This window comes from Semicossyphus pulcher, unplaced genomic scaffold (genome assembly GCF_022749685.1).
Source record: "Semicossyphus pulcher isolate SPU_LCO1_2020_fin unplaced genomic scaffold, fSemPul1.0.p SCAF_20, whole genome shotgun sequence".
Taxonomy (NCBI): domain Eukaryota; kingdom Metazoa; phylum Chordata; class Actinopteri; order Labriformes; family Labridae; genus Semicossyphus; species Semicossyphus pulcher.
In genome coordinates, this window is record NW_027211694.1 from 7,174,511 (window position 1) to 7,194,126 (window position 19,616).

Consider the following 19,616-nt stretch of genomic DNA (forward strand, 5'->3'; position numbering starts at 1 on the left):
CTGAAGCGTGTTCCTTTGAAGGCATGTTCATGTTCAATCAGGTAAGCCGCTCCGTTATGAGCTCGCGTTTGTCGAGCCAACAACTTGTCAACACGCAGCGTAAGCCTCGACGTCGAGCAGCATCTTGTAATCTTGTGTGATCCTGTTCGGGTTCCTGATGTGTGATTGGTTGTCGTTGCAGGCTGGCGAGTGGTGCGAGCCGATCACGTTGCGTCCGCCCAACGAGGCCACCTCGTCCACCCCGGTGCAGTACTGGCAGCATCACCCCGAGAAGCTCATCTTTCAGTCCTGTGACTACGAAGCCTACGTGAGTCCTGACCTTACACCTCAGTCTTATAAAACTTATGATAATCTTCATGAGCAATGAGTCTACAGAGGGTTTTATTGATTAAGTGATTCATTTTTTGGTCTATAAAATGTCAGGATATATTGGGAAATTTCAAAACCCAAGCTGATGTTTTGGAAAGACTTGTTTTGTCCAACCAACATTACAAAATTAACATTTTCAAGCACTTCAGAAACTAGCAAACATTTACGTTTGAAAAGCTGGAACCAGTGTTTTTAGCATTTTTTAGCAACGGTCAATTAATTACCAAAATTGTCGCCTCAATTTCCTCTTGATTGACACTATTTAAACTTCTTAAGTATTGATATTGTAGATCAAAGATCCTTAACCTCACCCCTCAGTCAAATCCACACTCAGTTATTCTCAGCACTTTGTATATAACATCTTTTACGTAACTGGCAAAGGTCTAAATTTACCAAAGTTACCACGGTTACAGCCTTGCACCTCTGATTGGTTATGAGCGCAGCTTCCAGACTGGAGTGATTGCTTTGGAGCAGGTAAAACAGGGCAGAAAAAGCAATTTTTAAATTCCACCGGCTGTGAAAAACAAAGAGAGAAAGTAATACGGTATCTAAGAAACACTGAGGAGTCGATTAAGCAACAAGAGGCAGAAGAAAGAGGTGGAGAGAGAGGAGAGAGATCCAAAATCCAAATTCAAACAGATAGAACGGGGAGAAGAGAATCAAATGTGATGCTCAAATCAAATATGAATGAATTGCAAGAAGAGATGAGAAAGAGGCCGTGAATAAGAGATAAGTATCCAAAGATCCGTCTGAAAATCTCCCCACTTGCGTTTTCTCACCTCAGAAGATTGATAGTAAAAGTGTGGACCATTAGGCTTCTGACGGATGTACAACTACACAGCCGGATGGTGGGGGAACACGCAGCGGGCGGGCCATCAGGGGAAAATATGGAGGTGCTTTCATGGAGCCATTTATGACAACATCTCTAATGCTCGCCGTCCCAGGACAACCGGCTCCAGAAAGCTCAGAAAGTGAGATAAATGAGCGGGAGCCACAACAGAGCGAGGCGCGGAGCACTCAGGATGAATATTGGCAAGCTGGAGGCAGATGGAGAGTGAATAAGAACAAATGAGATGGATAAGACAGTGATGAGAGCGGGAGAGGAAGGAGAGAGCGTATTGTGTTTGTGTTAATGGAGAAAAAAGAGGGAGAGTAACAAGGAGAGAGTAAAAGATGCAGCAGCACTCTTCTCATTTTATCTACAAACAAACAAACCCTCTCCTCCACCACCAGCACCACCTCCGGATATCTAAACTTTATTACGTCAGCGTCAGCGGGAGCACAAAATGTGTTATCTACAGTTATTACAAATCCATATCCAGAGAGCCTGCAGACATTTTAATATCATTACCACACGACATCATTAACAACTAATGTTATCTTAACACTGACTCTGTCTGCTCTGCTGTATTAATCTAAAAGCTTCTACAGACACAGAAGTGACAAAACGTTCTGTAGTTCATCCTGATGTTGAACCTATTATAGATTCTTTTCCTCCCTCAGCTGTAGTGTTTCTTTTTTAACTATAAAGGATGATAGCTAATGGAAACTTTGCCACAGCTCAGTTTGAGCTTCGCTACAAGTCTACATTTTTCTCAACATCAGTCTGTCAAAGTCTGTCTTTGACGAATAATCAGGTGCTAATAAGGACAATAAAATAGGGTTTGCTTGCTGATATTTTGTAACAACTATTGGATGGATTGTCTCTCAATTATCTCTTCCTCAAGTTTTCCTATTCAAACTGAATTGTATCCAATGCTGCAGCTCATGACTGAGTACTTGGTTGTAGTTTTACTTTGTTTTTAGTGCTAATAAGCAAATTTTTGCATGCTAACGCAATCAATAAGATAAAAAAACATTGAAAGACACTTTATATTACTATATTTACTATATTATACCAGCTAAACCTCAGCACATTAGAAATATGGACTTTAAAGTAACAATCTCAAACTTTTTCATGTCTGTTAAGTCTCTATCTATCGCAGAATGAGCTAACACAATGGTGACTGAGCCTATGGCCCACTGATGAAAGCCTTTGCATTTGCAATATTACAGACTGGCTGTCAAGCAGCGCCCAGTTAGTGACGCGTTTTCCATCAGCCAGCAGTGGTTGGTCTGCCAGAGAGGGTAGGCGGAGCTAAGCGACTGCTTTTCAGGTCGATGCAAGTGTTGCGAGTAAACAGTAATCTACTATGGCTGAACAAACAAAGAAAAGATCGATGACTACAGATACAACTTCAAAAATAAGTGAAAATCCAAAGAAAAAGAAACAAACTCGACGCTCAGATGAAGGCAAACAGTCATAGTAGTTACCGATTATCGTCAGTGGGAGGCGCTCAAGAGCACAAAAATTTTAATCTTCGAGATTGTATCTTTAAGCAGCGCAGCTGAGGGACGGCTACAGCACTGTTAAAACAGTCCAATGGGTTGCCGTAGTTTTTAATGTCACTAAGCAACGACTGCTGCTGGCAATGGCTGACATGTCTATAACAAACAGGAAAAATCATTAAATTAGCGGGTATCTTATAAAATACACGAATAATCCGTACGACTACTAAAGGTAGAATCAAATATAAATTAAATTACATATGTCCTGCATACACTCTGACGTACTGACTAAGGCAACCCAGTCTTTCTCCTGTAGTACAACACTGGGCTGCAACGACAGGAAGAGCGCAAAGTGGAACTTTTTTCAAATGCCGTAGCCGTCCCTTTAACCGTCGCTGCTTAAAGTCCCTAATGCCACTGTGACTGTTCTAGCATGCTGAAATACAGCCTCAGAGCTGCTAGCATGACTGTAGAAACTTAGTCTATCAATATAAGACATTTTGATTTGATCTGAAACTCATAAAAGATGTGTGTATTCATGTACACACACACACACACACACACTGAGTGCCATGGTAGACCAGATGGCAGCTGGCCTCTGTGCAGCTGTAATGCAATTTCTAGGAGAACTGCCAGCCACCCTGCTATAACACAGATTTAAGATTGTTAGCTTGAATCAAGAAAAAGTATTAACATGGTCAGATGACCTTCTTCTGATCTGACAAGGACCAGACTCCCAAATTGAAAATATGACTGAGTCACAGTGTGTGCTACATAAAAAGTAATTCATCACGTAAAGCCCCAAAAAGTTGTTTTGCCTCCAGAATCAAATGTAGGACAAATCCTGAGAGGTACTTTGGTCCTTGACTTTGGAGCTATTTACTGTAGAGTCCCACAGACAGAGAAAAAAGCTGTAAATATATCTCCTCTAATCCACTAAAAGCCTTGTTAGGGTCCCACTTTGAGGAATAAGGCCTCTTAAATAAGCAGGGAGGGCCTCGCAAGGTGGTGAAAATCACACCCATTAAGTGCTCTGATGTCCACATAAACATCGTCCCTGTAAAACACTGTCATCATTAGTGCTTTCTTTATTAAATCAGAAGGTACGTGTTCAGCATGTCCGACCACAGAGTCACGTCCAGAGAGGAGGATGAGCCAGAGCCTGGTGTTAATGTGCCTCCAGGAGACGCTCAAGGTGGAAGTAAACACTGCTCACAGTGTCTGTGTGCAGTGAGGCAAACTCTGCATCAGTTTGGGCTGAATGTAAACATGACAGAAATACAAGAAAATATTTGTCAAAATTGCCATATTATGAATTTTTTAACAGTTTATTTCGAGTGATTAAAATAAAAGCACGAAGACAATAATTCAGCGATAATAAAAAACACTTTCTAAAGACATCAGCTTTTTGTTGGAGGGAAGGCTGCTGTTCGTTTTGTTATTTTAGACTTCCTCTGAAGACTCCCACTCAAGCAACCCACACCATCATGTGTGAGCACTCCACTGCTGACCCCGTTAAAGCTCAGGTTGAGCTGGTTGGTTATCTACATCTAGCCGGGGTACATTGTGTAAACTGGACACGTAACAGGGAGGAAGTAGTTCATCTAGTGTTCAGTGGTCAAGAAAGAGCCGTGATGCTGATGCAGGTGGGTTTGGAGGCTTATGTCTGTAAATAGAGACGTCAGTCAAACCTGCGGCAATGCTTAGTGAACTTTCTGCCACAATCAAGACATGCAGCCCCGCTACAAGCTGTGGCAGCAGCAGAGCAGCTGTCGCCAGTCATGACCTGGGCATGGCGGAGACACGGGAGTCATCCTCGGTGTCGTAACCAGTGTCGTCGAGGGCAACAGTGCGGCATCCGAGAGGATGGGTCTGACTATATTATCAGTCCTGTTCATCATCAGAAGCACAAGCAGAGCTGACAGTGGATGACTGCTGCTGGACTGCGTCTCCATCATCTCTGTTCGAGTTTGTTAGTAGAATCAGAGTGAGTCACATCTTCATCCGAGAGGGGAACATGGGCACAGCTTTAAATCAAATTTGTGAATGGATCCAAATCTGCAAAAGAATCACTCCTAAATCCTAAAATTATTAACCACTGCAACAAACCACTGTCTGCATTCATTTAGGGAAAGCAAATGGATATTTCCTGCTTCCAGCTTCTCAAAAGTGACACAGCCCCTTTAACCACTGGTCAAAAAACCCACTAAAACCCGCTAACACCCGGCTTAGTAGGAAAGGCTACAATCAAATCAAATTGTCTGCGCCAAGTTTGATAAACAGACTGAATGAGTAATAGATACAATAAAGACCTAACCACTGTAACATGTTCAACACTGTCTCCAGCGCGTTTGTGACATCAGAAAAAAGGATACAGAAAAAAGGAGTATACTTCTCTGGCAATAGGAAAAGAGACAATCGGCATTTATTAGCAGGTCTTCCCGGGTCTGAAAAACCTGCGTCAACACGCTAATTTTGGTGGGAAAGGGGTATTTGCTGCTCTTACTAAACTTCAGGATGTCCACTAGAATAGAAAATAAAGTTAAACAATTTTTGGAAGAGTATCTTAACCAGACACTCACATACTTGTTTAATCCTCTAAGCATATGTGTGTGTTTTCCACAGTACCTGGGCTCCATGCTGGTGAAGGAGCTGCGAGGGACGGAGTCCACACAAGACGCCTGTGCCAAAATGAGGGTAAAGAACAGCCTCACACACTTTACTTACTTCTGCTGTGAAAGATTCATCTCACACTCATCTCACTCTGGGAACAGTGTGACATATCTATGAAGAGCATGAGTGCAGGAGGCCGTATGTGCGGCTTTATTATATAAATGTTTTCTCCAGAAACCTGAGAGGAGCTTTAAATCTGGGACACAGTCTCACAGAGCGAGCGCACTCTCACTCTCACTTAAACAAACTTTAAGTATCATGACGGTGGATTAAGTGAATTGAGGGATTTATTTTTAATATTCTTGCCTGTGTGGCTCGATATCACATGACCCGCCTTTTACCTCACACCAGCTTATATCTCTACCTTTTACTTTCCGTCTTCGGCTGCTCTCTCTTCTCTTCCGTTATCTGTCTCCTGCTATCACGTCTTTCCGTCCTGCTCACTCGCTCTACATATTTTACAGTAACACCGACTCCCCTCTCTCCTCTGGCCCTCGGTTCACATCTCTCACTCTCATCCTGAGCTGCTGCAGTGTGAAGATATATTTTAATATTCATGAGCGAAGCTTCTGTTCCTCTCCCCTCCTCCCTCTTTTCTTCTGTCTCTATATTTATGTTCTTCCACATCAGAAGGCCTCTTTCTTTTCTCCTTTTCCTCAGTATGAGACACCAAGGTTGTCATTAACTGCAATGAGATTCCTGTCATATCATTCAGACTTTTATAACCATGTGAACGTGTCATCCTTCTTTACCCGCTCGCCCCTGTTCCCAGCATCCCCTCCTTTCATCTGTCCCTCCATCTTTCCACTCTGGAGGTAGATGTAGATGTTTAAATCCCGTCTCCACAGCCTCGAGCTGGGTAGCGCTGCTTTTGTCAGCTCTTCTGCTCTACCTGACCCTGACAAGGCCGAGCTGCAGCATCAACACGCAGCGAGCAGGGAGGGTAGAAACAGAACAAAGAACAGAAACAGAAGCAGCGAGTAGACTCAACAATTCAACATAGAAGGAGACAGGAGGGACAGAGGGTGATAGAAATATGGATACTGAGGGAGAAGGAGATGACAAGCGATAAAAGACAATACAGAGAGCGCAGGAGAGGGACTCATCTCGCATCGATTCATGTGAATATATTAAATCTTTTGGCAGGTAGGACGACAGCTTGGAGGGTGACGCCAACATCGGTGTAAATCACACGATTCTCCCCAGCATCTCCCTGCATGATGAGTTTATATATAGGTTATTGAGACGCGTTCAGGTGCCGATGTGTAATTAAAAGGAAGGAGGGGAGATGTGCAGTAAGAGCCTGGTGTGGCTTACAAGCTAATAGATGTATTGGATTTCAGCGCTGCAGTCGATCAGGTTTAGAAATGTGATTCAGAGGGGAGTGACAACCTTTGACCTTTGCAGATGATCGAGCATGAAATCATTAAAAGACGTGTTGTATTGGCTTATTTACCTCTTTATGTAAACATTCATATTGTTTGTCTCACATGATTGTATACCTGGTGACAGCCTCCTAACATGGATTAAGCTGTGTTTTATACAAGGGATGTACGATATTATCGGCACGTTATCGGCATCAGCAGATATGTCATTTTTTTGCCGATATTATCCGCTGATAAAACGCTTTAATTCTGCCGAAACAACTCTTAACTAGCTAACAGTTAGCTCACATTCTCGTCATTTTAACGGACTTAACAACATCAAACACGCTGAAAATACACTCTCGGCCAAAGCCGATGCTAACAGAGTGTAACATAAACATCAGTGCAAAACTAACTTACATATTAATGCACGCACACACGTTAAAATAATTGTCCGTCGGGGATCACTGATGTCTCCGTAGTAGGTGCAGTAAACAAGTCCGGGCATGTCTCCCTCACTGCCGTGTTTTGGGGGGATGCGGCATTCAGGTGCGCTCAGAAACGTGAGTGATCAGACGCGTGACCTTTTGTACAAGCGTGAAGAAGGGTGCAAGATGTCTGCAGTATGGCAGTTTTTGGCCACTACAAGAAGAGTAGGCATGATATCAATTCCACTACAGGTGAGACTTGATGTTCTCTGCAATTAGGTAGAAAGAAACGTGCCTAATATATTGGTATCGAAATCGGCATATCGGATATCGGCAAAAAATCCACAGACAGAATACAGACAGAATTAATTCATGTGCAACTAATTAAGAATTTTCAACTGTGGGGTGTTTAAAGTTTCATACTGCAACAGATTCCTGTGTTTTTTGGGGCTTCATTTTAACAGAATTTCCTGCCTCCAAAGTCACTGCTGCCTCTCTCCTCTCTTTTGTCTCCTTTTGTTTTTTTGTGTGCTCCAAGAAGTCGACAGAACAGATGAAGAAGGTGCCGACCATCGTGCTCTCTGTTTCTTACAAGGGAGTGAAGTTCATAGACGCCACAAATAAGGTAACGCTCGCAGCCCACTTCCTGCTGTAAATAACACATGAAAGGTCAGGCTTTGAACATGAGCGACATTCAGAGGTGTCAGAAAATGGACAGCATAGCAGCGCTGATGTCGGCTTCCGCTGCAGCCTGACTGGTTTAAACTATACGGTGTAAAAATCAATGAAGTGTAATAGAGGGCAGAACACAAACAGGTGATAATCAGAGTGGGATAGATGCACTGAATGTTAAGAAAATCAATAACAACCTACTCACTTCATTAGAGCCTTGAGTGAATGTTAATAAGGTGTTTATAAGAACAAGAAACTTTAGTTTTTAATTTTTAAAAACAAGTTATTTAACACAGTTGTTCAGAAACTCGTTCTTTCTGCCTCCAAAGAAACAATGAGTGAGAGCCAGTGTGTGTCAGGGCGTCCCAGTTACACTGGGAAATAGTGATTTTATGTGTGAATGTGTCACGAGTTGGGGTTTTTTTTTCAGAGCACTGAGCTAATAATTTCACACCAAAGAGTCAATTATTCCTATCAGGTAATAAGTCCTGAGCATCCGTGTGAAAGACAACAGGCTGTAATCCTCCTCGGGTAGTAAAAAACACGGCACAGTGAGAAACTATTTTAATTAAATTATAAGCTTCTTGCTTGAAAAAACACATTTATTTAAGCCTTTGTTGTGCACATTAACACACACAGGAGCAGATGAGCATGACGTACAGATAGTGTGAACATGCAGAGTTCAGTGCTCCTCCTCAGGTCCCCCTGCAGAGAACAGACTCATCGACACATTAAAACAAATGTATACACAGACAGATATGGATGTTATCTTTTAAACGTTATGACCATAATCAGCTGCTACATTATTTTTTTTTATGTTTTTAACTTAATTATATGTCCCATCTGTCTCTGCCAACATTGTTTTATGCTATTATTCTCTTCTTACCAGGAAATAATCCCATTGAGATACAAGATCTCTTTTACAAGGGAGTCCTGGCCAAGACAGCAGCATAAAAAGTTTCAAGTACAGAACAGACAACAGACTAAGACAGGCAAGAAATTCATCGACCAATAGCTTAATAGCATTCAGCACTAGGACAGTTGCATTCTCTGGTCAAATGCTCCTTAATTCGGCTTTTAAAGTCGTCCAAGCTAATTGCTCCACTTTGAGGCCCTGCAGCTCAGACCAAGATGAGGGAGCAAAGAAATTAAAAGCATTTTTAATGAAGACAGATCGAGTTCGAGGAATGACAAACACGATATGTTCGTGTGACTGGAGGCTGCGGCCACTGAAAGTGGACTCTAAACTCTAAACCCCCCTAGTCCTTTGATCCAGCTGTAGCTAACGTACTGGTTCGATATTTTACAAGAGAGAAATAATATTTAGTGTAATAAATCAATTTAAAGGAGAAGGCACACTTAAAAGAGAAGTGAATCCCCCCTCTCTCTCTCCTCTGCTGTCCCTGTGTCTGAAAAAAACACCCAAAACAATCAATAAGCCAATATCTTTAAAGAAACAAACAATAATACTGACTGGTATGACAATAAAAAGTTTTCCTACTGTTAGTGTCACTAAAAACTTCTCTCTGCTGCTCTGCTGTTCTGTAACTCTCAGCACTGAGATGTGCTTTAATTAACACAAAGTCTGAGTGCTGTGCAGTTACATTACCAGAGGACAAATTCCAGCTCAGTGACTCCAGACACCAGACCAAAATGGTGCTGCAGTGATTATGGTTTTGGGATGTGTATGAAATGAGATAAATAATAAATCAGATTTGTTTTTCCGTGAAGTGGCTCACTGGAGATAATCAACGCTCTCTCTCTCTGCTCCTCTTTATCTTTCTGCCTGTTTCTTTCTCTTTTTTTCTGCTCGTTCTCCTTTTCTCCCTCTGCAGAACATCATAGCGGAACACGAGATCCGTAACATCTCGTGCGCGGCTCAGGATCCAGAGGATCTGTCTACATTTGCCTACATCACCAAAGACCTCAAGTCCAGTCACCACTACTGCCACGTCTTCACTGCTTTTGACGTGGTCAGTTCTGACGCTGCATCTGTGTGTTTAAACTAAAATGTCCCGTCCAAGGTTCCTATAATGTCACATTGTATTCTGACGGCCTTTTCCCTCTTATCAGAACCTGGCGTACGAGATCATCCTGACGCTGGGCCAGGCCTTCGAGGTGGCCTACCAGCTGGCCCTGCAGGCCAGGAAGAGCGGCCACGGATCGTCCACGCTGCCCGAGAGCTTTGACAGCAAGCCCAGCAAACCCGTCCCCAAACCTCGAGTCAACATCCGCAAATCTGTAAGCATCGCTGCCATTACTGCTGGGAGGGAAAATCCATCCTAAACTGAAATTCACAAAGTAAACAGCAGCTTTCTGTGCCTTCTGAAAAGTGACCTCAGTGGCAGCTTGGATACTTTCATCTTCCAGCTTTTACATGATAAACTTAACTTATAAGAGAAGTTGTTTCTCAAAGAATTGTTAATAAGATGAATTTTGTTTTAAGATGGATTTTCACTTCAACTTATAGTATCAACTCTTGACCTCAAATGTAGCTGTTGTGTATCTGCTTCTTATCAAATCTAACCAGCATCACATCAACTCATTATCACCACAATACGTCCACACTTTCCATCCCTTTGCTCCGATTCACCCCGGTCCCTCGTCCCTGCTCCGTAACATCATTTCCAACTCAGTTTGATTTACTTGGATAATCCCTGACTGCTTGTGTTGCGTGTGCGACAGTGTCGGCCCAGCAGACAGTGTGGCAGAGCTGTAGGAGGATATTTGATCTGTTAAGCGTCCATTCAGTCTTGTTGTCCCTGCAGTCTCTTACACAGCGGGCTGATTGATGAGGCCTGTTTGCATCGGGCTCAGGGGAGGTCTGCCGGCTCGCCTCACTCTGTGGGTGTGTGTGAGAGTGTGTGTGTGTGTGTTTGTGTGTAAGAAGATAAAGAATCCCCATGTTGAAGACTCCTACAGACTTTAGCCTTGCATGGAGAATACATTTATTGACATTTCAGCCCATGAGACCTTCAACAAAAACGCTGCAGAGTGCAGGTTTCTCTGATGTGTCTGAGGACATATATATAGATGGCTCTATAGAATATGTTGTTCGTAGTGTTTTAAGTGCAATAGTTGTTAGTTCATTAGCAGACTCATTGTTCTGCTTGTTGTTTTGATTAAATCAGCGGAGTTGAAGCTATTTTATGTTTTGTAAACAGTGATTATGTTAATGCTAATTATCACTGTATATGTTACTTCATAACTCAGTTGCACAGCCCTCCCTACCCAAACATTAAGCCCAAATTTCCCCCCCAAGATCCCTGAATTTCCTCCCCAGGGATTAATAAAGTATTTCTGATTCCGATCAGAGAAATAAATCGAACATAATTTTTCCCATGATGCAGACGTCAGTGACATCTGAAGCAGAATCTTACTGATTTCACAGATGTCCAACTGCCCAGAATGATTAAATGTTTGCCCAGCACAAAGTCAGTGTTATTTCCACAGGAAAGTCAAATATTTTGCCAACTGGCGACTGAGGCTGTCACCGAATATTCTAAATTCAAATATGTAACTGAATTATAAAAAGAAACAGATATTCAGATATTAAAAATCAGCGCGGCTGTCTCGGGAGCTCTTGCGTGTTCTCGTACGTGCATGTGTGCACTCTCTTGGTTAGGGAGCGTCTTCGAATGCACACAATGTCACTTTATAAGTTAATAATTCATGTACCGGGTGGCATGTGGTAACAATGGCGGAGAATTCAAGTCCTTGCCCGGCCGGAAAGAGAGAGGTTCTAACCCCCAGCATCACAGACTGGTATAGGTATGTTGTTTACATGTGGTTTCCCCTCTTGTGGACTTATTGTGCAAAAATAGATGTTCGAATAGTTCGAACCTCTGTGGTTTTTTAGAAGGAATAATCAAACGTCATTTTTGGCCAATTTAGACAGCACTACTGGCAACTTGGGGTCGACTTGGAACATTTTGGAACAGGTGCATCTCTTGCACGGATGCAAAACTTTATTTGGACTTGGTTGAAGGGCTTGAAAACGTTTGACATCTCATCCGAAAGGCTTCTTCAGTTCTAAACTGACTGGTGGACAGAGTGGGAAAAGTTCAGTTGCCTTTTGGATCAAGCTTAGAATAACCAGGACCTGGATGACTGAGAACCTTCACAGACAACGCTTTCTTGAGAGTTGCCACCTACAGGCAATCATTGAAACAGTATGAGGCTGTTGTTCCTTACAATACAAATAAAGCAAGGACCCACCCACAAGGTCCCTGCTCTGTCCCGCTACAGAAGGCCTCAGGGCCCCTTAAATAGTTGTCTAATAACAGATTCCAATAAAGCATTGCCATTTGATCACCAGCCCTAGCTTTGTGATATTAGATACTCATGTTCCACATTCCATCAAGAACTTCTGTGTGTGTATAAGTGCACAAGTGTGTGGCCTTTCGTCATGCCTCCTTGAACCACAGCGTCACAAAGTCTGTCTGTAAACCTGTCACCCCTCACATTAACCCCCGACTGAGCTTTAAAATAGTCACGCTAACACACTTCACACACGTCCATCCTCTGCCGCCACGCTTGGACTGGCACAGCAGCACATGTGTGTGGTTAAAGGACCCAGTGTAGAGTTACAGTGGCTGCTATATCAGTGTGCATGGACCAAATTAAAGTCCATTTACATACTGTGTGTCATGGAAGAAGGAGATGGTGACGGAGGAGAATCAGCGGCTCCGGTGAAACGGCCTCGCTCTCTAAAGTTAGAGCGAGATGTGAGACAGTGAGGAAAGACGCAGCATTTGTGTGTTCCTCCTGTGTGTGTGGTCCTGTGCCTACAGAGATGATGGACGATGGCATGTGTACACACAATCTGCTGACTCGGCCATCATTGCATTAACCATTAATTGCCTTTTTCCTCCCCGTGTTCGTGTGAGTGTGGTTAATGGCTTGTGGTGTGCAGCAGGGCAAAGATGCTGCAGGATTCACTTAATATTCCTGCCACCTGCCAGCCATAATCTCCATCCTGCAGCACCTCTCAGGCCCCCGTGCTCTAAAACACTGTTGCTTTGTCTCAGCCCACACGCATCTGTTTCTCCACACCTTCCCATTATCATTTTCATGTTGTGTATGTGTTATGTGAGCACATCTGCTTGTAAATCTCCCTCGCCATCCACTTAACCTGCCGTCATTAGTGTGAGAGTGCCTGATGTGACTCAGTGTGAGCATGTTGGTGTTATCTGAGTGTAGCCTTAAACAGGATGTAAATACGTGACCCTAACCCTGTGTAATCCAGTTCTACAACCTTTTTAAAAGGAGTGAAAAAGCCTTCCAGTGAAGTGAAAATAGCTTGTTTATAAGCAGCTGGTTCATGTTTGGGTGGCTGATGAGCTCGACCTTAACCTTAAGCTATTTCACCTCATTTGCAGAATTTTTCATGACTTTAAACGACATTTTTTGAATATTTGGATCCGAGTTTGTCTTGTGACGATGCTTCTGCAGAGTGAGGTTTTGCACAGTGGCTGTAACCCTGTCGGTCTTGCTGGAAGTGTTCTTCTCGTGCAGGAGTTGCTTATATAAATGTGGCGTAACACGGCCTGTTCTCGCTTTAGTTCTGCTGTTTTGCAGTGATGCTGCTATCCCACGCTGTTGCCAGGGCGATAACTTCGCTGCCATGTTGTTGCCATGGTTTTTGCTTTGGTTTTTTGGAGTGGTGTTGCCTATCCCTGTTGCCATGCAGCCGCTCTGTCATTGCAGTGGTTCTGTCTTGTTTTCGGTGTTGGTGTCGCTGTGCAGGCCTCCTTTGACCTGTGTATGACCTCTGCCCTTGTAGGTCATCATTCCCCCTGCCAGCCGCTGGTCACTGGGCCACATTTACACCCCTCACCGGCCTCCTCTCCACCCTCCTCTTCCTCCCCCTCGACTCTTCCATCTTCCTCACAAAGCTCAGTCACAGGTCCTCCACGCTTTTCCTTCTCTTATCCTTTATTTTCACATGGTTTTCTTTTAGTGAAGGAGACAGCGCCGTTTGTAAGTGCTTCCATTTTACTCTGTCGCTTTTATGCAACTGACTCTGCATCCTTGTGTTTTGTGTTTGCAGTGACTGTACGTCTTCATTCTTGTTTCTACCGCTAAGAAACAGTGTTGCAAAGCGAACCCTTTTCATTTCATTACAGCTACAATAGAGCCAAATGCAGACATTGACTTTAGTCCATTAAACATCACAAGCTTGGCTGCAGGCAAAGGCAAAGGCAGGGACCTGAGTATGCTGATCCCTGACGTCCTAGACTGAACTCTCCATTTCGGGAATAACCTATGTTGAGAGGCAGAAAATCAACTGTGCTGCATAAGCAGCAATGCAGGTATGAGGTACTGTGCTGTTGTAGAGAAGAGGGAAGTGAGCTGGAGGCAAGGTCAACCCTCACCTTTGGCAAGGACCTTTGGATGGAGATCGAGCATACAGAGAGCTGAAATAGTTCTTCTGCAGGGTGGCTGGGCTCAGCCTTTTACCCCTTTCCCACCTAAAGCGGGTTATTTAGACCCAGGAAGCCCCACTTATAGATGCCGACTGTCTCTGTTCCCATTGCCATTGGATACTCGTGTCGGTCTCTTTTCTGCTGTGTCACTGTCTGACGTCACAAAGGCACTAGAGACAGGGTTAGTAAACAGTGAAGAGTGGTTAGGTCTGTATTGTATCTTTTACTCATTCAGTCTGTTTATCAGACTCGGTGCTGACAAATTTGGGCCGATGTTCGAGCGCTGCTCGGACGGAGACGGGCGGAATTTGAAGCTGAGATGACAAGGAGTCGCAAAAGTTACAGATGGAGCGTAGCATTGCGCTGGAAAGGGGGCGGAGATTAGCGTTTCAACACGGGTTAGCTGGTTTTTTGACCAGTGGAAAAGCAGCTTTAGAGATAGGAGCTCAGACATCCAGAGCGACCTTTGAGTAGTAGAGGAAGTTCAGGTTGTTTGGGAATCTGATCAGAATGCCTCCTGGGTGACTTCCTTTGGAGGTCTTTTTGGCACATCCATCTGTTAAGAGACCCTTAGGTAGACCCAGAACAGCTGAGGGGGAATACAGATCTTACTTGGCCTGGGAAGACCTCAGTAACCCCCAGGGGAAGCTGGAAAACGTTGCTGAGGAGAGGGATGTCTGGACTAACTGTGTGTAGCCTGCTGCCACCGCAACCCGGGCGCAGATAAGCAGAAGAAAATCGATGGCTGGGTGAACACTTGGAATGAGCTTTTGCGCTTCGAGGGTTTTTCTTCTGATCCAGTTTCTCCCCCATCCACATCTTCATCTTGCACTCAAAGCAGCTGAATATTTAAAGGGTCATCAAAAGCCGACTGCACTACCAGAGCGTACATAGTGTGCCAAGAAATGATTCAAATGTTCATCATGCAATACACTCCCATTGCATACAGCACGTTTGGCATCAGTTCGGATAACTGATGTTGCTGTTCTTTGAAGGTTTGCAGTGACTAATGATACAGTGGCTGTCCCTGCGGCATTACTGAATTTTCTCATGTCCGTCCATTCTGCAGAACACTGAGAGAACTAACTCTGAAGGCAGGCGCGGTTCTTTAAGAGGCTTTGTGGCTGATGAATTCTAGAGGTGATGCTGGGAACAAGTTCTCCTCTAAGCATGATGGTGTTGAGCTGTGAGATCGAAAAATGTGTTTGTCCGTAATCCTGTAACCCCCTAACAAGATTATAAGGTCTCGCCACAGTTGTGTGAGAGGGAGAGGATCGAGAACTGGATTAATAATATAGTTAGTTTCTGTGTTGTTGCTGTAGCCGTGTGTTGAGAGAAGATAAGAGAGCCAGTGTGCTGCAGAACTCTGAGCTGAACCCTTTTTATTCCAGAAGATCTTCAATGTTTTTTTTATTATAACACTAATTTATTGGTATTTAATACGTGTTTCATGTCATTAGCATTAGAAGGAAATTTTCAAGGACAAATTTAGCCTTTTACTGTTAAAAATGCAGCTCCCACAGTCGCCTCCCCTCCCCCCAAACCCGCTGAAAATAAACCAGTAGATTGGAGGGAAAACACCCTCAGCAACAAAAACCCAGCTGCTTGATTGGTTGGGTTATTTTTGAAAGCAATGTATGTGTTGCTCAGCTTTGACGCCACAATAGCTTCACATTGGCAGCACAGACAAGAATCCACTCTTAAGATTAACAGGAAGTACACTGCTGCAAATACGTAATGTTACGGTACTAGGAGGAGCTTGCATTTGAAAAGGTATTGATGTAATTATTTCTGTTCTGCTCCCTCATCAGTAATCTATATCTCATCTCCTTCACACATTCGGATTATTATTCATTAAATTACATTGTAATCAACATACCCTCCATCTCATTGATTCTATGGTTGCACTGTTTCCACTGACTTGATGAGCATGAAATTGTATTAGAAAAACTGTAACAGAGTGCAAGGTGATTATTTTCAGCAGAAACAGCTGATCTCATTCAAAATATCCCACCATAAATTGCTGAAAATAATTCGTCCCATCTTCTCTCTTCTGTTCTGCCTCAGATGGAGCAGCCGTCCATGGACCCGAAGGGCCACGCCAATGTGCCGTGGATTGTGGAGCCAGGTCAGGAGGCAAAGAGAGGAGTCAACACCAAGTACGAGACCACTATTTTCTAACATACACCCGCCTTGTCCACTCCTGTGTGTGTGTGCCTTTCAGAGGTTGCCCTGTACTGGGGCCCCGCCCCGGAGTTGGGCACGAGCGACGCACGCCGCCGCGTCACCTCACCGGCTGAAAAATAAACAAAACATCCCGCCCCGCCCTAGTTAGCCGAGCCTGTCCACTGCATGATGACGTTTGGCGCTGCGCTGTCTCTCTCTTCTTTCTCCTTGTCTACTCTTTCATTTTCGCTCTCCCCCTCTTTGGCCCGAGCCCCCGATCTCCTGCCTGCAGGGCTGGCGCATGTCCTTTGAACCCAGGGCTGTGGTGCACTTCTGTCTCCACCTGTAGGGGAAATGGTCATCTCCGTTTTTCAACTTCCTGTTTGTCGGTCAGTCAGCAGTCGGTTGTTCTGCTTCCAGCTTTTTGTCTTTTTTCTCTCCTGCTGATGGGTGCAACCGTTTGGCTTCGTCTCTCTCCTTTTTTTCTCCTCCGACTGCCTCATCCCTCGCTTGTCTCTGCATTTCAGCCCCTTTGTACAACTTTCCCTGACAATTTGAATGAGATTTTTAACCAGAGAAGTGCTAAGCGCTGTGACAGTGTTCTAGCTGTCTGTTGAGCCCGGTGTGGGAGCTGACAATGAGGAGGGCTGTTGTCAGAAATGACGACTGGAGGAAAGTTCAGACTTTTTAGACATTTTTTTAATAAGAGAGGAGAGGTGATGTAGCACAGTCTCACTCAGACTCAGACTGGTTCATCCAGCAGGCTACAAGAATGTATTTCAACTTTTTGATTCTTTCTATCAGATTATTTTTTTGAGAATACTTACAAACTTGTGAATTTCTTTAACAACTTTAAACTTGACCTGTGACACAGGAAGAAGTAGGTGTTTTTTTTCTTTATAGCACCTTCTTCAGCACATAAGTGTGTATATGTTCAGAATAATTTTAACCACGTGGATTTTTCCCTGGCCGTAAACCTAACTTTATTTGGTTGGAACAAATCTTGTATGTAAAAGGTTTAGCATGTGGCTTGTGAGACGCATGGTGGCCATTTTGGATTTGCTGAGCAGGGGGGCCGGTGGAGAGGCGGGGTGTGAGGGCTCTCTCGATAAGTGATGTCATCTCATTTGCAGGGCAATGCCGGACGCTCATGTCTATTACTGTGGAATGCAAAGAATGTAGCCAGCCCTAAACACGGACCTTGTCACACATACAATGCAAAATGGACTACAAAGGACCCTCTTGCTCACTTTGCAAAGGACTACAAACATGGACGCCACAGTGTTTAAGGTTGACTACAAAATCTTCACATTTATCCACATGATGCTTGACACAGTTAAACATATGAAAAACACTTGTACACACACACACACACACACACACACACACACACTAACAGGACTGCATCTTGACAGACAACAGTCTGCTCTGAATGTACACTTGTTTGAAAGCAGCCTCAACTTTCTTCAACTACAGCAGGATCCGTTTTATGCGCCCCTCTGGGAAGCATGACCTCTGAACTTTTGGGCGGGCACAGGGTCTCCATGGAGACTGTGAGTACGGTTACAGGGCATCTGTTGGGCTTGCTTAAAAGGCACCACCGGGCATGTGTCAGTGTTGGAACGGGCATGGGCTTGAGGACGTCTGGCCGGTTCTTTTGGTCTTTTTTTAATTTTCTTTAGAGTCAGAAAATAATACAGAAATATATGCACAAGCGTGTAAATGTGATTGGAATAGCTGCAACACGCTCAAGATGCAACAGGTGTGTTCATCACGACGGATGATCCTATGTGAACAAACTGCATCTGGCGTTTAAAAAAAAGTATTCTATTCGTATTGCCCGACATTTTAATGTTTAATATGAGAGTATTATATTACCATGATGATTATGATTATTCTTGTGCAATTCTTGTCTACTGTTGTCTTAATGTTACATTATTTTTCTATGATATGATGAGATGAAAAACCGTGGGCTTGAGAATGATGGCCATCCTTTAAAAAAATCTGAAACTAGCTGATCATCCTTGTACACACGGAGTGAATGTTGCAGGTGGCTCGCTAACTCTTGTCAGGTCAAATCCTCCATCATTTCTCATGGGGCTCTACTCTTATCTAGCAGATGTACTATTTTAAACGCAGTATTACTGTATTATTTGGATGAGACATTATCCAATTATAAATGTATATAGATATTTTGCCAACTCATTGTTCATACATGTAATGTAAAAGAGAAGAGAATAAAGGACTTGCAGAACATGGCACTGGAAACAAGGTACCAAAATAAAGGTTGGAGATGAACAAAGTGGTAGAGTGTAGAGATTGTATTTTGAGTGCAAACTGAAATGGATTATTTGGTGACATCACTGCTGACCAACTTATGTACATAGGCTTGGGCTTCCAGCACACTGATTTTTGTAATTTTGGCCATTATTTATATCCTTGTAAAGCACATGGAATAAAATATGAATTGGAAAACCATTATTTATCATTGGGATAAACTTGTCATGAGTTGTCTGTCATTTCCCACAAACACTACATAAAAGCTTTAACGACCCTCTTTTGGGGAATCTGAGCAAGTTTGAAAAGATGATTACGTTTTATTGCTTCTTGTCTTGTTTTTATAGTTTTGGCAATCATGTTTATTTGTTATGATAAAACTCTACTTGCCAAAGTGATTGCAGAGATCTGGGAACACGACAACCTCGGTGTAAACGAGCCAACAACAATCAGACGGGTTGTAAACGAGCCAAACGTTTTAAATGGAGGTAAACCCAACATGTTGGATCAGGATGGAAACTGAGATTAATGTTTACGCCTTTATTTTACAATTCAGCGCTCGCTTGATGGTTGTTTTATACCTTTGTAAATACTTCTTTTTCCCACATCTCAGCAATTAACTTGGTGTGTACAATCAGAACCACTAAATGGCCCAGAGTTATAACTAAGTTATCAAAGATCCTCAAAATAGTTTAAATAGTTTATCGGCTCCTCTTATCTGAGGGAGTTTTATTTATTCTAATGTTAACTAAAAGATCATGTTATATAAAACTCATCTTACATCCAATAGTGTATGTTAAGTTGTACTGAGTGTCACATACCTTATGGAGGATCAGGTCGCAGGCTGTGGTGGCAGGGACTGCAGAGCTCCTCCTCCAGCACCTTGGACAGCACCTGAACATTGAGACAGA

At 43.4% G+C, this 19,616-nt stretch overlaps 1 protein-coding gene across 4 annotated transcripts in view; it reads left to right on the top strand.

Annotated features, from left to right (window-relative positions):
* Positions 1 to 18,906, top strand: part of anks1b (ankyrin repeat and sterile alpha motif domain containing 1B) — a 244,029-nt gene extending 225,123 nt beyond the window's left edge. For 2 of the 4 annotated variants that reach the window (XM_069671525.1, XM_069671526.1), the window contains exons 22-28: positions 182 to 307; positions 5,323 to 5,394; positions 7,701 to 7,787; positions 9,670 to 9,807; positions 9,908 to 10,075; positions 16,330 to 16,421; positions 17,562 to 18,906. In XM_069671525.1, the coding sequence (XP_069527626.1) occupies positions 182 to 307; positions 5,323 to 5,394; positions 7,701 to 7,787; positions 9,670 to 9,807; positions 9,908 to 10,075; positions 16,330 to 16,421; positions 17,562 to 17,610 (732 nt within the window). In that variant the 3' untranslated portion in view covers positions 17,611 to 18,906. Of the gene's footprint in view, positions 1 to 181; positions 308 to 5,322; positions 5,395 to 7,700; positions 7,788 to 9,669; positions 9,808 to 9,907; positions 10,076 to 13,619; positions 13,743 to 16,329; positions 16,422 to 17,561 lie in introns of all 4 variants that reach the window. The other 2 variants (XM_069671528.1, XM_069671527.1) reach the window with 2 other exon arrangements.
* The last annotated feature ends 710 nt before the right edge of the window (positions 18,907 to 19,616 follow it).